This window comes from Pogoniulus pusillus, chromosome 11 (genome assembly GCF_015220805.1).
Source record: "Pogoniulus pusillus isolate bPogPus1 chromosome 11, bPogPus1.pri, whole genome shotgun sequence".
In the NCBI taxonomy this organism is placed as follows: domain Eukaryota; kingdom Metazoa; phylum Chordata; class Aves; order Piciformes; family Lybiidae; genus Pogoniulus; species Pogoniulus pusillus.
The window spans coordinates 21,373,365-21,393,410 of NC_087274.1; the positions used below are offsets into that span (position 1 = coordinate 21,373,365).

Here is a 20,046-nt window from a genome sequence, read left to right on the forward strand (position 1 = left end):
AGTTCTTTTCTTTCTATTAAGCAGTCTTCATACCTCAGTGAAAACAGACATCTTTATTATTTATGTACTTAAGAGTGTCATGATTACATTGATGCAGTAGTACTCAGCTGATGGATTTTGCTGAAGGCAAAATCTTGCTAATTATTGAGTGAATTGCTGATGATGGATTTCTCCTGTAAATGTGACAGAAAGGCAACTAGTTGGTTTGTTACCTCCAGCAGAGCCTTTGGGAAGGCCAGATTTACACAGAAATGGATGTGCAATGTTGTGCTCGATATGGCAAAGATGCAAAAAATGCTGCACTTAATTTCTTTCTCTGATGCTTTTTTACTCTATTCTTCTTCCTAACCTCTCTGAAGCATGGCCATGCTGACAGGGTATCAACATGTTAATCAGATGTTTTCAAGGCACTCCTCTGGGTTCAGGATTAGAGAGTGCAATAATCCATGGAAGTTAATGAAGTTTATTGTTATTATCAACTTCACTGCCACCAAAGTTTGCTCTGTAATTGCAGGACTAACATAAATGTGAGGCATCACTGACAGGATCTTCTATATGAAACAGGGCAGAAATTGTCACCAATTTTTGCATCAAGACTAAAATTTCTGCTAAGATATACATTTTAACTTTAAAAGATGTAAAGATGGGTAGTAAGCTTTGGAATGACTTTTTGCAAAGGATACACCAGGTTAGGACTCATCAACTTCCAGAAAAACTGGGTACTGCTTGGTGATGCAGTCCAAAAAGAGATCACCTATCATAACTGCCCAGAGAGAATGGAAACCAGTTCAACAGCTGCTGGGATCTCCATCTCATTTCACTATTGAGCTGCCTTTCCTCAATGGTCACTTCTGGAAACACATCATAGGGCTGGGACATCCTCTGATCTGACTCAGCACAGCCATTTTCAGTCTGTGTTCTAAGCTTTAAATACTTCACATGATGGATAAACTTCTCAGGGGAAACTGTTCCAATGGTTGCAGAGCCTTGACAGGTGACCTTTAGCCCTGGCCTGAACTTGTCTACCTTCCAGTCACAGAATCACAGAAACATCCAGGTTGGAAGCAACCCTCAGGATCACCAAACGTCAACCCTACGTTACAAGGTTCAGCCTAAACCATATCCCCAAGCACGTGCAAATGACTTTTTAAACCCAGGATCTCATGATGTTTATCTATTACATTAATGAAGAATCTGTCCCCAGACAGCTTCTCTTCTCTTGTAGAAATGAAAGCTTGTTCATGAAAATTTCCATATTTTAATCCCATTCTCAGGCATTTTCTTTTGTAGTATTATATGTCGTTGCGACAAACTAGTTGTCCACCTTACCTCTCAAGCTCTGGCAGCTCATGCTGACTGCAGATCACTGCCCCTCACTCTCTGACTCTCTCTTCTTGAAGAAGTTACTGCCCATGAAGCAGAATTGGCAAAACCGGCAGCATACTTGCTTTAGGGGTACTCTAGTTCACAAATTAACTCAAATAACCATGAAATTCAGCGTATGTTTGTACTCTGACACTCTGGAAGATGAGGAACAGACATGTTGACTCTTGTTATTTCTTCTCAATGGGAGTGGTAACTTCAGCAGATGAAAGGTTTAACAGGTGGGAAAACTAATCCTGTTATTACTCATGTATGAAAAGTTGGCAGAATAAATTGTTCTGTATGACTTCATGTTTTAGGCCTGGAAACAAGACTTTGGAACTGCTAACATTAACAAGCTCCTCTATAAGGAACAAAATTCACCAAACATTTTTTCCTGAGAATTTGTGTCTTTGGTGCATAATTCTACCTACAGGAGTAACCCCAGCTCTTACCTGCTCCCTTGTGAGCTGTGATACACTCTCTGTGCAAAAAATGCACAAGCCCAAAGCCAGAGCTGTGTTTACCAGTCAAGCAGAAAATACAGCCAAGTGCTGGCTGGCCAGCCACTCAGCACCTGTGCTTGGCCTTTTTCTTCTCTCATGTGTAAGTGCCTTTTAAAATATTTCCTTTCCCACACAGTTGTACAAATTTAACCTTCCAAGCTTTGTACATATTTGCAAATATGATTAAGTAGGTCAGCATGTTCAGAAGTCCTTGGAGGTGGAAAAGATGAGAAGGAAACACCCAATGCTGCAATTGCTTAAGCCTCATTTCCTCAGATAAAGAGATAAAAAGATTATTGTGCACAGCATAATCTAGCTAACCCTCATCACATGATTTCTCCTTCTCAGCTCCCTATCTACTACTTTTACCTACAGTAATTTTCTATTTTATTCCCAAACTGACAAATGCTTGACTAAAAATGCCTTTGCTCAATACATTTCAACCAGCTTACAATGAACTACTCACATCAATAAACTAGCTAGCTTTGTCTATTTGATACCTGCAACATCAGTTCTGTGCTGTAGCTCTCAGTCGGAAAGGCCTGCTGCATTTATTGACTGCACTTCTTGGAGCCGTTTACTACACACTGCCAGGTGGCTTGGCAGCTGCACTACGCATTGCTATTGGGCCCAGACTTACGCTTTTGGTCCAGCTCACATGGACTCTCATTTCTGGTGGATTCTTGCTTCAACTGTTGCACGGGCAGATGAGTACCCAAGGCTGCTGTTTTTCCTCCTTTTGTTTCCTAAACTGAAAACCTAACTGTGCTTATTTGACAAATGCTGCAAAGTTGGGCATGGATTCCCCACGGCAGCCTGGTTTGGGACACATCAGACACCTTCCCTTTCGAACACGGCTTTGTCTGCAGACACTCTCTTTTTTTTCCACTTTGAGAGTGACAAGAACCCTGGATCAGGCTGGCGAGCGAAGCTGCACAATCTCCCATCTTTGGAGGCATTCAAAACCCGCCTGGGGGGTTGCTGGGTTATTGACTCTCGGCGGCTCTGCTCTAGCACAGGGGGCTGGGCTACATGATGTCCAGGAGCCCCTTCCCACTCTCACCATTCTGATTCTGCCTGGTTCCCCCCATGTCGTCATCTCCCCACATGCCAAGTGAGTTTTATTTCATGTAAATGCACAGCTCAACTTTCGGTTCCTTCTGGTCTAATTAAAGGCATGAACACTGCCGAGCCGCGGCGCGCCAGATTACCCAGCGGGACTGGGGACTCGCCACCACGGGCTGAGACAGGGGCGCAGACTCTGAGCCCGCCTGCACCGGTGAGAGCCCGTCCCGCATCTCTGCTCAGCCTTCCCTTCCCCCGCAAGCCTAGCCTTTGAGCCCTGCTCGCCGCGCACGAACCGCGGAAGCGGTCACCGTGGGCCGCCAATAGCCACTCGCGGCCCCGGGCCGCACCGCGCCCGCTCCTCGCCGAGGCCACCACCCGCGGGCAGGGGCGGGCGCAGGCGCGCAGCAGAGGCGCTCGCGCTCACGTGACGCGGCGGCCGGCGGGGCGCTCTCCGGGCGAGCCGCGCCTGCGCAGAAGGGCTGGCAGCGCCGCCGTTAGCGGCGGGGCTCTATGGGGAGAACATGGCTCCTTTCCCCGAGGAGGTGGATGTTTTCTCGGCTCCGCACTGGCGGATGAAGCAGCTCGTGGGGCTCTACTGCGACAAGGTATCGGTCAGCAGTGGCCTCTGTGCCGCTCTCCTGAGGCGGGAGGGAGGATTTCGGGAGTGCGCAGCTGTCAGCGCCCTGCCGCCCCGGCGGCAACTTCTCCGCACCGCTGCTGCTTCGGGGCTCCTGGGCGCTCCGGCCCTCTCCGCCGCGGATAGCGGAGCTGGTGGCGTCGCCTTCCCCGCTGCTCCCCACGCGCTTATCGGTACTTTCGGGGCTGGGCCGGGGCTCCTCTCGGTTCTCGTGCTTTAGTGGCTCTGCCGGGATCCGCTCTGGCCCCCGGCGGGGTTGTTCAGCTGTGGCGGAGCGGCGCTTCCCCGCGGGGACCACGCCTTCCCGCCTTCTTCCCACCCGCTGGGCCCTGGGGGAGCGGGGTGCCGGCGCTCACGCTCCCGGGACTGCTAACCCGAGGCTGAGCAGTGGGCGATCGGCCCCGCCGTGGCTCCTCGTGGCGGAGCAGCTGCTCCCCAGAGCGGCTGTGGCGCTGAGGGGCGCGGCGGGGAGGCAGGTGGTGAGGCCCGTCGCTTCACGTTAATTAACCGGTGCCAGGCCAGGCAGCTAGCTAACAGTCTGCCATCGGCTGTGTTTGCGTTTTATCTCCTCCTTTGATTGGTGAGTAGCGTGGAGATTCGCTAAGTAGGGCGTTTTGGTTGAAATATGTGTGATTTTACTCGTGGACAAAAGTAGTTTTTATCTGTGCATCAAGGTAGTTAGCAGTCTAGGCTGATGTGTCACCTGAAAGGCAAACTTTGCTGCAGCAGCTGTGAATGTGATGGGAGCATTTCAGGCAAGTACTTCAAACCCAGCACTCGTACTGAAAGCAGTGGTGCCTCCGATCTCTGGACATAAACGGCTGCTTGGAGAACCAGATTGGCTCACAGACACTTTAAAGGAGAGTGAAGTTATATGAGAGACAGTATAGTAGTTTACTGCTGCCAGCAGGAGGAGGGAGTCCTCGCTTTCTCCCCATCTCCCCTTTTCCACATGCTCTTGGGGTTCATCAGGTCCATTCGTGGGACACTGCTCAGTTTGGTGATAGGGTAAAGAAAATGTAAGTTAGACGATTGACCAAGCTGAGTGAATGGGCTGAGGGGGGGAGAAGGTGAGGCCTTGTGTAGTTTGCCTTTTATCTGTGTATTTACAGTTTAATCTGTGGTGGCATGAAAACTAGTATTTTAACAGAGCAGTGAGGGGAAACGAATAACTCCATGAATAAGTGCGACTCTCTTCCCCCTCTGGCCCCCAGCAACAGTGTTAGCATAGTGTTGACAGCAGCTAAACAAGTTTGAACCTTCAGATCCTGTAGTAGTTTGGATTTTGTTTCTAAAGAGGCGTTTCTGTTATTGCTGTTGAACCTCCCACAAAGTTTTGACCCAGTTTACCATGTCTTGGTAAAAGTAAAGCTGCCTGAGTGGGAATGATGGGTTGTTTAATTTTCCTAAGTATGGGCAAATGTAACTGAAACTACCCTGTTTGCAATCATCATCATCATACCAGTTTTCTGAATATTTTTTATATGGGAGTTTGCTTAGATCTTTTTCCCTTTGAGAAAGGAATGAATGGCACTTAAAAGTATTCAATCCTGCGTCCTTTAACCGTGTTTCAGAACTTGGAGGCTGTGCCTGGCCTATGACCTTTGCATTAGGGTGGTGCTAGCTTTGCGTCAGAAAAAGCTGAACTGTGTTTGACTTCCCTTCTTGTCTGATTGAGATGCTGTAATTAGATAAGACTGTATTTCTGCTTGAATGGCAATTATAATCTCTAAAGCCACGCTCTTTGTAAGCTTAGTTTCTCCTTGAGGGGTCTTTAATTTCGAGAATTGCGTTTTACTTGATGTTCTTCATGTTCCGTGCACACTGCAACACAGTGGCTGTCTGAATTTAGTAAATTGCACCAGTACGTAAGTGGATCCATGCATTGCTTTTCAGGGAAACAACTGTAGTGTTACTGGTGGCTATAAATGTGGGTACCTAAATAATCTTTTAGGAGAGAGACGCACAGTTTATTTTGTTCTTCCAGGGCTTGATGTGAGGCAGGACACTGAAGTGGACGTTTAGGATGCTTGATGCGTTAGGAGATTTACCCTGCTTTTTAAACTGTTGCTGGCAGACATCTCGCTATGTTTGCTACATTCTTAAGTGGCATTTTTATCTGCATCGTACACAGAGCCCTAGGCTTGAATAATGACTAGCAAGGAAACCCTCAGAATTATCAAATCTGTTGCCTCTGATGATAAATGGGTTCTTTAGGGCCTCAGAGGCTGTGCCCCCCTGTAGGAAGTGTCGCGCCACAGCAGACAGTCCGTACAGTTAAAATGCTTTTCCTAATGCCTGACGTCATCTTTGCCACAAATAGAGCAGATTCTGTTTTCCTCTCTACTGAACCTCTCTTCGTTTTCTGGAAGGTCTTGTGCTCGTTTTGAAATCGCAGCTGCGTCCTCCATCTTGGCTACCCTGGCCTAGGCAAGCCGATTCCTTCTACCTCACCGCATGGGCTGTGCATCCCTACCTCGCTCTACTTGTTGCGCTGCGCTGTAACAGTTTAAGCTCTCCGACTGCCACTGCTATGACTGCATGCCTTTCGTGCTCCCATCAGCACTTGAGGTGACTCACAAAGGCTCAAAGCTGGCAGAAATCATTTTTGTTTTCTGAAGCTGGGTAGTTTTTTTGCTGGTATAGTGTTGCCAGCAAGCGCTGGTCAGATGAGTGGCGAAGCCAGCGTGAGGCAGAGGGTGGGACTGTGACAGCCAGCAACTAGAACGGCTTAAGCTACTGTGAAACCTCAGTCTAATTGTGTCTGTTTTCTTGCAATCTTGTGTGCAGAGTGGGGCACTGCTGGTGTTGAGCAGATGTATCTTAGGTGTGATGCTCTGCAGTTTTTTTTCTTTGACATCAGCAGACTTGCTTTGTGTCTCTACAGTCCCATGCTTCTCTCAGCACTGATCTTCAAATTTCTCCCGTATTTGTCACTAGACTTCTATCCTGTAGCAGGCACATGCTCTTATCCCAGTCAGCATGTCAGAATCCAGTCCAGACTGTTTCTGCATTGTGATCTTGACTCCTGCACCACTCTTGTATTACCAGCCTTGCTGCTGTGCTGTCTGTGGCTGAAAGTATCATATATGTCATGAGGCAGAACAAATTTCAGCTGATCGCACGCTGAAAGTGCCGCTGCGGTTTGCAGGAAACATTGGTAGCTGTGGCTGGAGAGCACTTATTGCAAGTGCTCTAACTACCCAGGCGTTTTCCATAGACTCTTACCAGTGTGTTGTAAGGCAGAACATTATCAAAAACCTTATCAAAACCATGATCTGTAACATGTATCATCTTCTTCTTAAGTAGATTAGTTATCTCAGCAAAAGCAATCAGGTTGTTTTTTCTAAACAAATCTGTGCTGGCTGACTTGTTACTTCAAGACCAGGGCCACTCAAGTAGCAGGCTCTGTTCTGCCATTAAATTTTGCCTGGGCCTTCCCCAGAGGCAAGACACCTGCTGTTACTGAATGGGATTCCAAGCGTCCTGCAGTCTTGTGGAGTTACTGCAGCCAAGGAACATGTTTTCAAATCTTCCTGTTATACAACCACCCTGCAAATTTCATCTGCATCAAAGGAATGGGAAAAACAGTCGCTCTGTAGATGCTGTAATGCAGTTAGAGGCCATTGGTGACTTTTTGTGTCTGCCTCTCAAGAACTAGTGTGAAGCTTCATATTGTGACTGAGTGGATCTAAAAACTAGCTGCTGCTGGAAGGGTTAATTGTTGATGATGTCCTTTGTGCTTCTCTGGCCTCTTGATGAGCAGCTAGTTCATCTAGGGCACTGAAGCGAAAGGTGATTCACTAAAACTGGCTCACAAAGAGGTCAGACAAGCTCCAGAACCAGGCTGGCAGCATGGGAGAAGGAAACAGAACTAACCATTGAAGAAGTAAACAGTTGCTTTAATAGCTCGGCTTTGTTGTGAAACCTTTTCAATGTTTGATCAAGAACATCTAAGTTCTTTCTTCTGTTTGCATGACTTCAGTCTTCTGTGATCTCACCATTCTACAAAAGATCTCTGCAGTTATTTCTCATGGTTTAATAATTACTTCGGCTAGTTCTTCCAGGAAATTCAGATCAATTTTGTCATGTTCTGCTGACTTGAATCCACTGAAGCTGTATAAATATTTAACTAATATTTTTCTAGCCTATGCTTCTGACACCTTGTTAAAAGTCACCATAAATATTTTTCCTAATTTCCTTATGAAGACTTGAGCAAAGAAGACGTTTAATTGTACTGCTCTCACCTCTACCTTTCCTCTTAAACAGCTGACTTAAAGTATCCTTTCTCTTAGATCTAGGTATATATATATCTCGACTTCTGTGTCTTCTGCCCTCCTTGTTTAAAGTCTAAATGCTGTTCTGTTCTACTTATCTGCAGTGATAAGTTCTCGGTTATTTTATTAGGATTCTTTTCAAAACTTCCATATAGCTTAGAAGTTCCTCTCTTTGTTTCCTAATACTGGTTTCTTCTGATAACTTGATTTCTCTTTAACCCTTCTGTCTGCTTCAGTAGCCTTCTATTACGCTTCAGTTGTTTCTCATCCTTGCAAGCATTGCGTTGAAGAGGATGAATTGATTTCATGTTTTAAATTTGTAATGTTCTTGCAATAAGGATATTGCAGATGAACCATTTTAGGAGTGAAAAATACTTCTGAATGAAGCTGAGCTGATGTTGTAAAGCATTGCACAGGGAGTTATACAACCACATTATGATTACAATTTTTGTGGTGGTGAGGGGGACAGAAAGCAGAAAGCTATACAAATTATCAGTGTTCTGACTTCCTGTTTCAAAGTGAAATATTTCTTGCTCGCTGTCCTTGAGAACAGAAAATGACTGTTTCGTGAAGATAAATCTAATTCTAATCAACAAACATTGCTATAGCTTTAGTTTTACCTTTAAAAGTACTCTGCCATTCATTTTCTGCTGTTTCTCCAAATGTGTGTGTGTTGATATGGAAATCCATAGTATTTGGTTATTAGCAATTAACATTCTGCGTCACTGAGCACTTACCTTCACCTATGTCTAGAATGTGTAAGCAGTTGCTTAGGATGCTTAGTGTTCATAAATCCACAAACGATGGGCTATGCATGCAGAAGATGGAAGGAAATTCCTTCATTCTTGATGGAAGGAAATTAAACCTCCTTGTTAGCATCCAGAGGTAGGTGAGCAATTCTCTATTCATGCCCCTATATTATCAGAGACTCTGCTAGTTGTCTTTCCATATACCTGCTGGGAAATGGCAGCTTGGAATTAATTCTTCACGGCGAAGGATATTTTGAAGATGAATCTGAAAGTGACAACGTGCTTTATATATCTACATTTTTAAAGCAAATGCACCTAAATTAATGTACCAGAGGAGGTCTTAAATAGGAGACAATAGTGATGAAACCTATTTGAGCCTGAAGTGAGGTTCTTCAGACCTGAACAGCAAGATTGCTTCATTTTTTTTTTTCAGGACACTGCTAGCTTCTATTGCCAACTCAAAGCTTCTGTCTCTTCATTTTTTTGTGTAGCAGAACACCTGCTTTATTTTTGCATATTATGTGCTTCACCCTTTTGTCTCTCTTTTATGTTCATGAGAAGAATCTGGGGATATTTACTTACACCATAGTAGTAGATTTTTTTTCCCTTATAATTTCTTTGCACCTTTTTTCCCCTTGAACTGTAGGAAAAAAGTTTTCTCTTCACCTCTTTGCATGTCGCTCTGCTCTTTTGTCCTCTCTTCCAGCTGTTCTGGAGAGCAGTAGCAACTCACCCTTCTCTCCTTTAAGCAGTAACCTTTTTTTTTCTCTCCTATTCCATGGCATGCACCAAAAAACAAATAAACCCCACAAATAAACAAATCACCTAAAACCCCAAACCAAAACAACCCCCAAAAGAAACGAACAAAACCCCCCAACCAAACTAACCCACCAGAAAACCCCACCAGAGAATCAGGTCTTCTAAAAAGCTGTATGCTGTAATTAGTGTGTACTGGTGTTCATGCAGATGTTATGCAGCTCTCTAGGGTGCAAGTTGCAATGCTTGAGGCACTGGGCTTTGTTTTTGCAGGTAGTGCCCAAGATGGATTAAGCCAGGGTAGTAAATTTTTCCGGTGCCTGTCTTTGATTGTGTTGAGAAATTGCAGTGAGGCTGATGCAGGGGAGCAAAGGCATTTTTGCCGTGTTTATAGTCTGTGAGTTACTCAGCAGGAGAGGAGAGGTGCCTTGAGTGCTGTTATTTTATTCTTGGGACTTTGAATATGTCCTCACAGAAGGCCAAATGCCTGCTCTTAGGAGCTGATCTCTTCGAGTGTGTAAGACAGGAAAGAAGTCATCTATGGCATCTGAAATGTGCATGAGAAATGCCGTGACACAGATCCCTGTGTAACAGCATCATTGTGAGCATTCATTCTGCTTTCATTTGAGGCCTTTGTCTTTTTTGGTCATTACTAAATTTTTCTTTAATTTTTTTTTTTTGGGGGATGTTCATCCCTGCAGACCTAGTGATAGTTTGTGTCTCTGTCCCTGGTAGACTTGTGCTTGTGGAAGCCACATGGTGGAGGAGGCTTAGCTGATTGTAGCTGGTGCTTTCTGAGCTGTGCTTCCTGCTCCTGTCGGTAACAGGGTCTGAAGCTTATAGCAATTGCGTCACTGAAAATGTTGTTTCAGTCAATCCCACATCGTTTTTTTGTATCTGTGTAAAGGCCTCCCTCATTTGAAAACTGATCTACAGGTGTTCCTTGGACAAAATTGTGTTGGTAGTGTGTTGGCAAGGGAATGATAAGCAGGACACCACCAAAAATGAAACCGAAGCAGTTTGTTTCCACCTCTGCTGTGCTCCTATGCTTGACATTTATCAGCTTAACCTTAGCCTTTCAAAGCAGAGAGTACAAGATTGTACCTGCTCTGTTCCCTATGCTTTTGGAAAAATAGAGTAATTCTATCTACCTTCCACAGTGTATCAACTGAAAAATTATCCTTTGAGTGTTGGGTGAGGTGCTTGAGTTGGGTGGTGGGGTTTATTTTTTTTTATTTCCTTGATGTTGGTTTTGTTTTGGTTTTCCATTTTTTGAAAGACTATTTCAAGATTTTAGTTAAGATGCAAAATAACTGATGGGAGGATTTTACAGAGACAGATGGGCATTTGAAAGTTTTGAATTTCTTGTTGAGTTCTGCCAGATCCTGTCCTGCCTGCCTTACTAATTACTCTTATTTTGAATTGACTTACAGCCAAGAAGAGCACCGAGGGTAGAAAACCCTGTGTTGCTGCTCTTATTCAAGGCTTCAGTCATTGGAGTAGCTGAAGTGTGCAGCAGTTTAGCTAATTCTCTCACCTTGCATACCTCTACTTAAAAACGACACTGACTGGGCAGTCATCCTTTCTGTTAAGTTATTTGACACTGTAGTTCTTCTCTGGGGACAATACAAACAAATAGTTGTGGATTCCTTAGTAAGACATTGCGTGTAAGTGGGTGTCACTGCAGGCTGTCTGCGCAGTTAATGCGCTGATGAGGTGAAAAAATTACCCCACTTCTCACTGCGTCAGTACTCCAAAAGGGTTCATCTTGCAAGCTGCAGAATCGTTAGAGCACATTGCAGCAATGTACATCTAGAAGCTGGGGCAGGGCTGCTGCTTCTTGTGTGTTCTCCTCCCTCTCCACCCCCTAATTTACAGCAGTTTAAGTGTAAAATGAAGGCACCTGCTCTTGATGTTCACACAGGCACACCTTGTCTTTGTCCCTCCATTTTTTTGCTCGTATCTCCAGCATCCAAGTTCCTGTCCTTTGTTTTTTAGTGCTATTGACTGTGCAAAATGCTAATACCTAAAAATGTGTGAAATGAATGAAAAGTTGTATCTGACTAATAAATACATGCATGCTGTTGTGTTTTGTTTTGTTTTAACTTTTTTTTTCCCTCCTTCCTCCTGGTGGCATTCTCTTCTAAAAATGTGGGTGGGTTAGTTTTGTAATCAGTGGTCTGCCAGCCTCCTAACGAAAACTCTTCAAATGAGTTTTAAATCTGCTGAGTTAACTAGTGGTAGAAATCCAGTCTGCATTGATCATGGAGGATACTCTATCTTGATTTCACCTCCAGTAGCATTTACCTGCTTAAGGAGCACAGTGGTTGTGCATGGAAAGCAGAATATGTAGGAATGACCTATTCAAAATATTACATATGGAAAAGAAAGAAAAATTACCTTTATTTCTACATTCCAGAGGGGATTTTTAGGGTTGGTCGTTGTTCAGAAGTTAGTTACTCATGGGGAAACTTGTTTGAAACAAAGCAGCTTGTGAATCTGTAGCCATTTTTTATTTCTCTAACCTGAAGTGATGATTCCATTTTCAATTTTGTAATCTTTGAGCACAGGATTTTTTCCCTTTCCTGTTCCAATTTCTCATAGTTATGTTGTTTTCCAGCTTAGGTTGTTTAAGTGTAGTGCCTTCAAAAAAAATCAGAAAGTTCCCATGGATCTGTGTCCGTGACAGTTTTATTGTAATCTGCTTGGGAATCACACAGGCACAGCCATTTATTTTTGACCAGTCAGCAAATATCCTTAATGCAGTCAGTTTCCTCCCTGTTGCCATTCTCTTGGGATTCTCCATCTGAGTTTGGATGTTGGTTGCGTTCTTTCTGTGCTACTGAACTCCTGCACTAGGTATTGGTGTGTGGAGCTGGTGAAAAGTGGACCTTGGAGTGGAGCAGCTGCTATGTGTTAATAGTCTTGGTCCCCTGTCATAAGACTTCATCAATCCTGGTAATGAAATTACAGATCCGACCGAGTGACTTTGTTGCTAGGCTACCTGTCCTCTGCCAAGCCAGGTTTCCTCAGAGTCGGGTGACCTTTTTAATATACCAATTGCTGATTCAAGTACTGTCATTAAACTTCAGTATCCTCTCCATAGTTCCTAATCTCTTCGATTATCTGGTGGAAGCCTGAGTAGCAGAGGTGAACCTTTCCTCTTACAGTGGCTTCTACGATGAGGCAATTATAATGGGAATTCTTAAGTTGCATGCACAAATGGATTCTTTATTCCAATTTTATGGATGATAATAGGTACGTTCAACAGAGGTTTGACTCCTGAAAAGATTTTGAGTCAGGGGGATGAGAAAATGCTATTTTGTATGAGGACCAATTTTGTGACAAACAGCAAACCCTTGTAGTTTTGTGTAATCTTTCTGTTACACACTTCAGCCTTGGTTATGTTTTCACATCAGTTAAAATGCCAAGTGTTTGGGAGGAAAAGGATCTTTAGGGACTGACTTCAGGTATTGTAGACCCTTATGAGTAGAATGAACAATTTGGAGACAGCCTTTAGGAGAAATGCTATGTTAGAAACTAAACTTCACCATTCTTGAGGTCTGAATGGCAAGTGGCTGCAGGTGAGTAACTACACTGAAGAGATGTCTGCACACATCTTTGTTTAGACTTCTGATTTCAGTGTGGTGGAGACTCTACCCTTCAGTTTCACCTGGTACTTCTGCTTTGTATGTTGCTTTCTCTGAGCTTAGCATAGGATAAAAATGGTCTTTGGGAACCAAGGTCTTTCCCCATTTGTGAAAGGTACTTGATGCGTGCCTCAAATCCTAACTCAGTGCATCACATAGACCAACTGGTCAGAAAAAATCCTAAAAGATACTGGGGAAAAAAGCCTCCAAGCCCTAGCTTTACCCTGTCTTTTTATCTCTGCCAAGGCCAAGTGAATGTATTTCTCCATAATGACAGTCATTTTGCTCACATGTACTGCATGTAAGGTAGAGTATGCAGAGCTGACTTGGCGTTGCATAAGCACTTGGCAGACATCCAGCATGTTTTGTTTGCATTGTAAGTAGTTGCCAGGAAGTGGCGATGCAATGTCAGAGTGAATAAGTACATTTATGGTGTTTTCTTTTTTTAAATGATAGAAGTTTTAGGTATCTCAGTGGTTGTTTTTGATGTGTATGTTTTGTGTGAATGTATGTCTCAAATTCCCATTTCTAATAAGCACCTTAGAATCAAGAGTCTTTGTCAACTAAACCACTTCTGCATATTCCAGAGGCTTCTTCTCAGAATGAAAATATTTTTTTTTTTTTAGTATTCTTGTATTTTAGCAGTGTGCTGTAGGCTGTGATTCTTGGAGCTGCACACAGAGTAAAACGTGATAGGAAAAATACTGTTTTTCGACACCCACCAAAGGAAAATGCAGTTGCTAACAGTGACTGTACGTGTGTGAAAATGGCACTGTCCTGTTACCTAGAATTTTGTCTGGATTGTTTGTTCTCAGTCCATTGGAAACCTCCAAGAGCTAGTACAGGTCACATTCACTTGGTGGGTCCTATCATTCCTTATGGATGGCACAAATCCCCAAAGGTAGGCTCTGGGGTCTGTGATAATGGCTTCCTAATAAGGACTGAAATGCAGATCTGGGCAGTGGCTTGGCCTTTCAGTTACCTGCCCAGTTGGGGAGATTGCATTGGTTTCTACCCGGAAATCTTTCTACATTTGTTTATCTCAGTGTTTCACAAGATAGGTTTGTGTTGCTTAAATACAACTTTGATTTTACTGTCTCCTTGAGGCCAGTGCTATAACTACATTGTCATCTCAAGGATGATCTCCCTTTAAGAAGTTACCATACTGCTTTTCTGTTTTCTTAAACTCTGCCCATTCATGTGGAATGAGTTGCCTTCAGAATGTGTCTGATTATATCCAGCACACTTAACCATGTGAATTATTGCATGTATTATGCTTTGTTAAATGTCTGTAATTAGCACTAATTCCCTATAATACTGCCGAAACTTGTAGTTTCTTTTTTTCCCCCTCTGATGGGCCACTGGAAATCAGAGAATTGTAAAATTAAATCTGTTACTCGACGTAAACATTCACAAAGCACAGTATTGTTGTAGAGCTGTTCTGTTAACTTGTTGTGAGGAGTTAACAGAATTGCAGTGTGAATGGTTTGTTTTAATGGACTGTAGAAGCAAACACATACCTGAGCTTTTTTTTTAAATACAATTAGTGTCAGTTCCTGTTAACAGATACAAATCAAATGGCAAGTTAGTGCTGAAGGTTAAAATAATAGTGAATTCTGTGTGAATAATTGCAAGTTACATTAACTAGAACATGGCATAAACGTTTCTTAACCTGAGGATTCAAACAGCAGTACTAATTCTGGCTGAAGGTGTATTAAATGAAATTTTAATTCTCCAATTGGGTACATTACAGGGAAGTAGTTTCTAGTCTAGTAGAAGGCTGGTTTGTGTATTCCTGTCTGTGCGCTTGCAGCTCTGATTTTTATCTGCTGCACCCAAAGTTTGAAATGAAAAGCATCCATTACTCTTAATTTTTGATGTCTTTGAAGTGAGTTGCTGGGATTGCAAAATCAATCTCTTTTTTTGCCAATTTTCTTTATAGAGCTGAAACTTTTCAGCTTTTATGGTGTAAATAACAGGAGCAATGAATCACAGAACCCCAATACTTACTCTAAGGATTTGACTTGATTCTGAGGTGATTTTCATTGATTTTTTTTTTAAGTTTATTTTTTTAATGACCTTTTCTTTTTGATCCCTTCTAGCTTTCCAAGACCAACTTCTCCAACAACAATGACTTTCGGGCTCTTCTGCAGTCTCTATATGCCACATTCAAGGAATTTAAAATGCATGAGCAGATTGAAAATGAGTGTATCATCGGTTTGCTGCAGCAGCGCAGTCGGACGGTGTACAACGTGCACTCGGACAACAAGCTCTCAGAAATGCTCAGCCTCTTCGAGAAGGGATTGAAGAATGTGAAGGTAAGTAGACTGTGAGAAGGACTTGTATCCTAGGGAAAACATGCTGTGATTACCCGATTAAATGTTGAGGCAAACTAATAAGACTCTGTGTAAATAAACTAAAGAGGAAGAAGAAACGTTTGTGTTTTCACAGGATGTTAGGGGGCCCAAAGAGATCATCGAGTCCAACTCCCCTATCAAAGCAGGACCATACAATCTATCTTAAGTCACAGAGGAACACATCCAGAGAGGCCTTGGAAGTCTCCAGAGAAGGAGACTCCACAACCCCTCTGGGAAGCTTGTTCCAGTGCTCTGGGACCCTTAGAGTAAAGAAGTTTCCCCTTGTGTTGATCCTGTGCTGCAGCTCACACCCGTTGCTCCTTGTCCTAACACAGGGAATGAGTGAGCAGAGCCTGTCCTCCCTGCCGACCCCCAGGCCTCAGATATTTATAAACATTTATTAAATCCCCTCTCAGTCTTCTTTTCTCCAAACCAAAAAGCCCCAGGTCTCTCAGCCTCTCCTCATCAGGAGATATTCCAGTCCCCTAATCATCCTCGTAGCCCTCCTCTGGACCCTCTCCAGCAGATCCATGTCCCTCTTCAAGTGGGGAGTTTTATGATAATAGTTGTGAAAACTTCCCAGTCCAGAAGACAAATTCTTTTATTACAGTTATTAAATTGCTAGTAACATTTTTTCAGAGGTGTGCTTTGTGAGAAAAGCTCCTCAGTGTATGACTGGGAGTGTTTTGGAGAGACAACACGCTTGTTTCAAATGTGAAGACTTCTCTGTTAATTTGGCAAAATAGTTTCTGACTGTGGAAATTATGTTTTTTGTTAGCAGACCCTGAGTGTCCCTTTTTTTGGTGGCATACAGCATAGTAGTATTGTCACAAACGGAGATGATTACTGAAGTGAAAAAAAAAAGGGCATTGTTCTATTCTGTTAGTGAGTCATGTACTCCTTCCAGTAATCTATTGCTCAATAATGCTGTTAATGTTCCAGTTCTCAAGAAACTTTAAATGTTATTTCTCCAGCTGGCTTTTTCACAACTCAGAGTTATTCCATTCTGTTCCAGTAGAACCCTACTTAAATTTTGCTGTGTGTCTTTCCTCTGGGTTGCCTGACTCTACTTCTTCCTGCACTTGAGCAAATAGTCTGCAGTAATAATTTGACATCCCGTATTACTTTTTTTACTGCACATAGTCCATATTTTCAGTTAGAAAAATAGTAAATATGCAGATGAATGATCACATTTTACTGTTTAGGGCTAGTTTTGACCTGTGGATCTTCCAGACACATGCGTGGTGTTTGTGCATATCAAACCTTAACATTTGACTTCAGTTGTCTCCATTAATAAAATGAAAAGTGGAAGACAGTGGAAAATCCATGCTTGGCTTTGTGTGATACCTTCTCTAATAGGATGCCAGTGGGATTCTGTTAAGTGTGGAAAACCAGGTCTCTTTAGATACATTAAGCGGTTAACTTTTTTAGGGTGTGGTTAGTTTAAGATGATGTCTTAAGCTTTTTTCTGTAACAGAATTTCTTGATGGCGTAGACAGCATTTACTGTAGAACTATGAGGAACCTAAGTATGTTGCAAAATTCTGGGTAGACTCAGACCCAGATTCTTCTAGGCATAGAGAACAAGCTGATTGATGAGATTTGGATTACCTTCAACATTTAAAAGTCCATTACATCTTTATTTAGGAGTTAATTCCTGTAAGATGTGTGCAGGTAAAAGATGAAGTGAAATTGCTGTATCCTAGAATAATTCTTAGGCAAATGCTTATATTAATGTATTACTTTGAACTTTGGGTGTTACTGTGGGTTGGCAGACTTCAGTCTTTGCTCCAAAGTAAAAATGTGATTAGACCAGGTTAATTCCTATCTGGTAATAAAGTTGGAAGCAGGCAAGAAGGGAATACTTTGTTCTGCCTAGTAACAGGCCAGTACAAACTGTCAGCTTGTCATTAAACTTTGTAAGTGAACACATTCTTACCATGAATTAGAGCAAACATGCTGCATGCATGGAGAAGACATAATGGGCTTTATTTTGAAACACTGATTTGTTTAACAGTTCAACTCTTGAGTGAATGGATAAGATTAGATAATAGTTAAATCTTTGCTTTCTTTTCAGAATGAATATGAACAGCTAAACTATGCGAAACAGCTGAAGGAGAGATTGGAAGCCTTTACCAGGGATTTCCTTCCTCATATGAAAGAGGAAGAGGAGGTAGGTAAAAATTTTCCTCAACTATGCTCATCAGCCTTGGGATCTGGAATGACTAAATAGACAGAGTTTGGAGGTTCAGGGTTTTTATTGCTGTGCTGATTTGCATTCAGGACTGTGGTGTCATTGTTCTTTTCTTCTCTGGCTGCAAAGTGACACATTCTAAAACAGTGGACATAGTGAAAATTTCTGATGAAATTCTGGTCCTTAAAAAAATCGATTACAAAAAATCCACTGAGACTGGGATTTGTTTGCAGCAGGTAGTGTATTTAAGGGGCTGTCTAGCAACACTTAAAAGGGGAGAAGTCCTGTATACCAGTGCTTCATGACTCAAACCGACACTCCCAAACAGCCTCTGACCTATATTTGAAAGACAGACTAGTACTGCCAGTCTGATGATTTATGAGTATCCAAAAACTGGGAAGCATCTTCTGGAGGGAGTAAATCTTCCGAACTCTGTCCAAGAGAAAGCTCTTTCTCATATTTTTCTTCTTTGCCACTTTGCCTTCTGTGTGAGTACCTCAATAAGTTATATAGCTTAAACAACTTTACTCACTTCCCTTTTCTTCTGGGGAAAACAATTCAGCAGCTTGCCTGAGACTATGCAGTGATCCCTTGGCAAGCAGAGGGCTGGAACTCAAAAATTCCATGATCTTGTCCTTAGGTTCGTTTCATGTATGACAGTGCTTGGCCTGTGTAGCATTACCAACTGTTTTCATCAGCACCAGAGCTTTATAAAAACTTTTCTCTGTAGGTTTTCCAGCCAATGTTAATGGAATACTTTACTTATGAAGAACTGAAAGATATTAAGAAGAAAGTAATTGCACAGCACCGCTCACAGAAGGAGGCTGGAGAATTCAGAGGTCTTAGTAAGTGGAATCAAGCAGAAGAGCTTCAGAAGGTCTTTAAGTATTCTGTGGATGAGAAGGCAGATCAAGGTGAAGCACTTAACTAAATAATTTTTAGACTGCATTTTAATTTAAAAAGCCACACCAGTGATGTAGCTGAAGTTAGGTACTGGCCAGTTTTCAAACTTCTTCCTATCCCTTTCCTCCCGTGATAATATTTGATAGAACAAAGAGGCAGAAATGATAATTCTTATTTCATGGATACTTTGAAATTGTTTTTCTATTTGCAGACTCTGCATTTAGTTTTTTTTTATGACTGCTTTGTAAGCTTTTCTGTTGATGATTTAATAACACGGAATAGTTAACCAACTGACCATATTTCAATTTAAAAGTAACTCACCTTCCCCAAATCCACTGCCCAACTTTCCTGGGCAAGCAGCTGTGTGTGTGTGTGGAGTGATGTGCGGGAATGAATCTGTGCAGTGTGTGGGTAGGTCAGATGAAATGTGTGTTCTTAAAGTGGATATTGAATTTGTGTTCAGCTGTACCTTTCCTGAATAAATAGGTAACCACCGAACGGCACTTGAAGCTTGTTTTATGACTGTTGAAGAAGAGTGGCTTGTTCATGGTTACAGTTTCTACTTGTAACTATTTAGTAAAGAAGAATTGGTGCCCCAAAGAAGGGAAATGAATGTAGCAAAAGGGTAATGCTGGGATGTCAGACTAAGTGTAGCAAGCCCTCATGAAGTGATTATATGGTGTGGATGAGATGTGCTACTCTAATTAGAAAAACTTGAGAAACTAATCAGATGTGTTTTAATGAATCTTGACTTCTCTTAACTACTGAATTGGTCATTTTCTGCCCTCCAGGTGAAGCCTTCAGAAAAGATCATGGTCCATGGTGTGAAATACTATTGAGTCTGAACAGATGAATGTGACAGAAGTAGCCTTGTGACATTGCTTGATGTTAAGTCTAGCTGGAGTAGCAGTTGTGGGACAGTAGTAATTCTGCAGTGGTTATGCTAGACTTTAGGGAGAGGGAAGAGTGTATCTTTGAACCGGTTCTTAAGACCAGAAGAAAATGCTACAGCTTGCAGTCCTGTGCTGCTTTAACTGCATTTTAGTGTGAAATTCTCTATAGTGTACCTGCAGCAACTTGCCAGGTGTGCAAATAAACATATTGATTAATCAAATGAAACTATATTTAACTATCTGTTGAAGTAACAGCAGGTTATCACAAGGTACAGTTCACACTATGTTCACTTTTGAAGCCTCTTTGCAAAAGGAAACCTGATGCTTCTGTCGCTGTAAAGTCTTGTGTAGTTTGTGTCATAACTTCAAAAGTAAATCCCTACTGATTTGCTCTTGAAAACTCTTAGAGATCAGTGGTTTTTTTCCTCAGGTAAATTGTCCTCAAAACATTCTCTTAAAACAGCCAAAATCCAAAGCACTGAATTCGTTGTCTTATGTCGTTTACTGCTCTCTGTACTATGGGCAATAAGGGAGAGCTATCGGCGATGTTTCCCACTGTTGTACATTGAAGTATTAATTACAGTGGTCAAATTTTGGTCTCTAACTTAGTACTTTATTTGCAACCTGTCACCATTTAGAAGTTAAAATTAGTTGTCCATGTATGCAGCTAAAGCTACAAATCAGATATGAGACAG

At 42.4% G+C, this 20,046-nt stretch overlaps 2 protein-coding genes across 8 annotated transcripts in view; one reads left to right on the plus strand and one right to left on the minus strand.

Annotated features, from left to right (window-relative positions):
* Nucleotides 1–3,397: 3,397 nt before the first annotated feature.
* Nucleotides 3,398–20,046, plus strand: part of FBXL5 (F-box and leucine rich repeat protein 5) — a 32,679-nt gene continuing 16,030 nt past the window's right edge. The window contains exons 1-4 of one of the 2 annotated variants that reach the window (XM_064151421.1): nucleotides 3,398–3,541; nucleotides 15,108–15,323; nucleotides 17,439–17,534; nucleotides 18,286–18,469. In XM_064151421.1, the coding sequence (XP_064007491.1) occupies nucleotides 3,458–3,541; nucleotides 15,108–15,323; nucleotides 17,439–17,534; nucleotides 18,286–18,469 (580 nt within the window). In that variant the 5' untranslated portion in view covers nucleotides 3,398–3,457. Of the gene's footprint in view, nucleotides 3,542–13,669; nucleotides 13,907–15,107; nucleotides 15,324–17,438; nucleotides 17,535–18,285; nucleotides 18,470–20,046 lie in introns of those variants that run through there. The other variant, XM_064151420.1, reaches the window with a different exon arrangement.
* The window catches only part of CC2D2A (coiled-coil and C2 domain containing 2A), a 73,901-nt gene continuing 69,143 nt past the window's right edge, over nucleotides 15,289–20,046 (minus strand). For all 6 annotated transcript variants that reach the window (XM_064151415.1, XM_064151409.1, XM_064151413.1 and 3 more), the window contains one exon: nucleotides 15,289–15,352. In XM_064151415.1, coding sequence (XP_064007485.1) covers nucleotides 15,289–15,352 — 64 coding nt within the window. The remainder of the gene's footprint in view (nucleotides 15,353–20,046) is intronic.